General features: G+C 25.3%; 1 protein-coding gene across 1 annotated transcript in view; it reads left to right on the top strand.

Moving 5' to 3' along the window:
* The window catches only part of LOC105623802 (troponin C), a 26,924-nt gene that overhangs the window by 21,057 nt on the left and 3,131 nt on the right, over nt 1–2,736 (top strand). The window contains exon 3 of the mRNA XM_012205182.1: nt 878–1,298. Within this exon, the coding sequence (XP_012060572.1) occupies nt 878–1,298 (421 nt within the window). The remainder of the gene's footprint in view (nt 1–877; nt 1,299–2,736) is intronic.

Raw genomic sequence — 2,736 nt, forward strand, 5'->3', positions numbered from 1 at the left:
AGAGAGAGAGAGAGAGAGAGATCTTAAAATCTTTCAGAATTCATGTTATTTTATAAAAAATTTTAGCAGAAATGTAGATTGTTTTAGCATTTCTGAAAAGTATTCTAATATGTGTAACTAATATGTGTAATCCTAGAAATTTTCTCGAAAATTATGAAATTTACATAGAAATTCTGTGAAGAATTCCCAAAAGAAAAATTATGTGAAGGAAGAAAAATTTTCAGCAAGAATATACTGAGAGTTGCCTCTTTATGCTAAACATTATTCGGTGAATGCAATTATCACAAAATCTGTTAATTGCATCAAAACTTATTGATAATCATGAGATATAATAGCATTTATACGACCTTTATATAAACGTGACTGGTATTCACTTATAACATATTTCATTTTTCGTCGGCGTCGCCGCTCTATTTTTGCATGCGTCGTCTTTCTAGCTGCTTTAGCAGATACGGACAAGAAGTCTTTATACTGGGACGGAAGAATCAATTTTCTTCAAGTCCGGCAGCGTTTGTTCTTGTGCATCACTAGTGATTTGCCTAATACGGTGTAAAAATTCTCTTATTAATTGTCATGGTAAGACTGAAAAGATAAACTGAGAAATAATTCGTATAAGTGAAAAAATTTATTTAAAAATTAAACATTCAAGTAGCACAAAACTATAAATTCCATATTATTTAAAAATACTCCAAAAATGTTCTTATTTTTCAGATGGATAGAAAATTACTATAATAAATTACTATAACATAATATTTAAAATAATTTAAAAAGTTTAAAAATTATAAAAAGGTTCAGACATACTTTCAGCTGTTAATATTTATAATCTTTTTTATTATAAATAAAAATAAACTTAATATATTCGAAACTTCGTTTATAGGAGGAAGATGATCAAAAAGTAGCTGTGATGCGTAAGGCATTCCAAATGTTCGATACAACGAAAAGTGGTTTTATCGAGACTATGAAAATCTCAACAATATTAAATACAATGGGACAACTGTTTGATGATGGCGAATTAAATACTTTAATTGAAGAGAATGATCCTGAAGGTTCTGGTAAAGTAAATTTTGACGGTTTTTGTAAGATCGCCGGTCGATTTCTTGAAGAGGAGGATGCGGAAGCAATGCAGGAGGAGCTAAAAGAAGCGTTTCGATTGTACGATCGTGAAGGTAATGGATACATTACCACAGCTACATTGAAAGAGATTTTAGCGGCTCTCGACGACAAACTTACTAGTTCCGATCTTGATGGAATAATCGCGGAGATTGACACAGACGGTTCCGGTACAGTAGATTTTGATGGTATGTAATATATAATTTTGATAGTATGTAATAAATAATATTAATGTATGTAATATATATCATACCATATACAAGTATATATAGAATATTAGTAATATGATTAATATGTCATATACAGTGTGTCCCATTTGAAGTTGCGGACGCAATTATCTTCTAAATTATTCGTTATTTCAAAAAATGTTTTAAGTGAAACTGATTTTTTTGTTTTGAGAGATATTTTTCAATATTTACAGATTCTCTTAAGATATACTTCCAAAATTTCAAGATTTCAAACCCTAATTTTTTCAGAATTGTATAATTTCATTACATAATATTAGTCCTTTAATTATTTTATAAAAGTTATTAATGAAGATATCAAAAAATCAATAATTTATATATATATTATTTTGGTGTAAAAAAAATACACTTTTAAAAAAATAAATATGGACAAAATGGATAATTTCTTAAATAAGCAATTCATGTGTTTCCTTTACCAATTATTGATTCATCTTATTATATTCTGTTCATAAAAATATTAAGGTACAATTAATAACAATTAATAGGTTTTTTAATAGTTTTCAAAATTAATAGTTATAAAATATTTAATATTTCATGTAAATATGCCAGAGTAAAATATAAAATGTCTTGTAAATTATTAATTTTATGATATATCTTTAATACTTTAATACTTTTATATCCCAGCACACAATATTTATAAAATATTTATAAATATTTATAAAGTTTATTTTAAATATTTTGTAAATATTTTTGTGGTCTTATTGTTGCATAGATAAACATTTATTATAAACATTATGAAATATTTATTGTAAATCTTGTAGTAAATGCTATGGAAATACTTAAAACATAATTCGAATAAAAAATACGTAACAGAAATATTTATTTATATTTATTATAAATATTACATTACAAGAGTATTTAGTCTATTTTTTAATAATATTTCGAAAGCTTTATATAAAATATGTATAAAATATTTATAACATTTCAAAGAATGAATAGTAATAAATATTTATCATAAATATTCTGTGCTGTTTGGGATACAGAATAATTAGAAAAATCATATTACGCAAAAAAAAACGTATACCTTTAACTTTAAAAAAATAAAAGTTACCTTGAAATCTTGACACGTTCTCCTAAAGAGGATTTGTGATTATTAAAAAATATCTCCATTGAAACAAAGTTCCACTTGAAATATTTTTTTAGAATAACGAAGTTAAGTAAAATAGTTTGGGAGAAAATTCGGAAGCTTTAAATTAAAGATCTATCTACACAAGAGTGCTTCGCAAAAAATTTTGGGCCACCATGTATGTTTATATTGTATATACATACATACATACATACATACATACATACATACATACATACATACATACATACATACATACATACATACATACATACATACATACATACATACATACATACATACATACATACATAC

This window comes from Atta cephalotes (genome assembly GCF_000143395.1).
Source record: "Atta cephalotes unplaced genomic scaffold scaffold00002, whole genome shotgun sequence".
Taxonomy (NCBI): domain Eukaryota; kingdom Metazoa; phylum Arthropoda; class Insecta; order Hymenoptera; family Formicidae; genus Atta; species Atta cephalotes.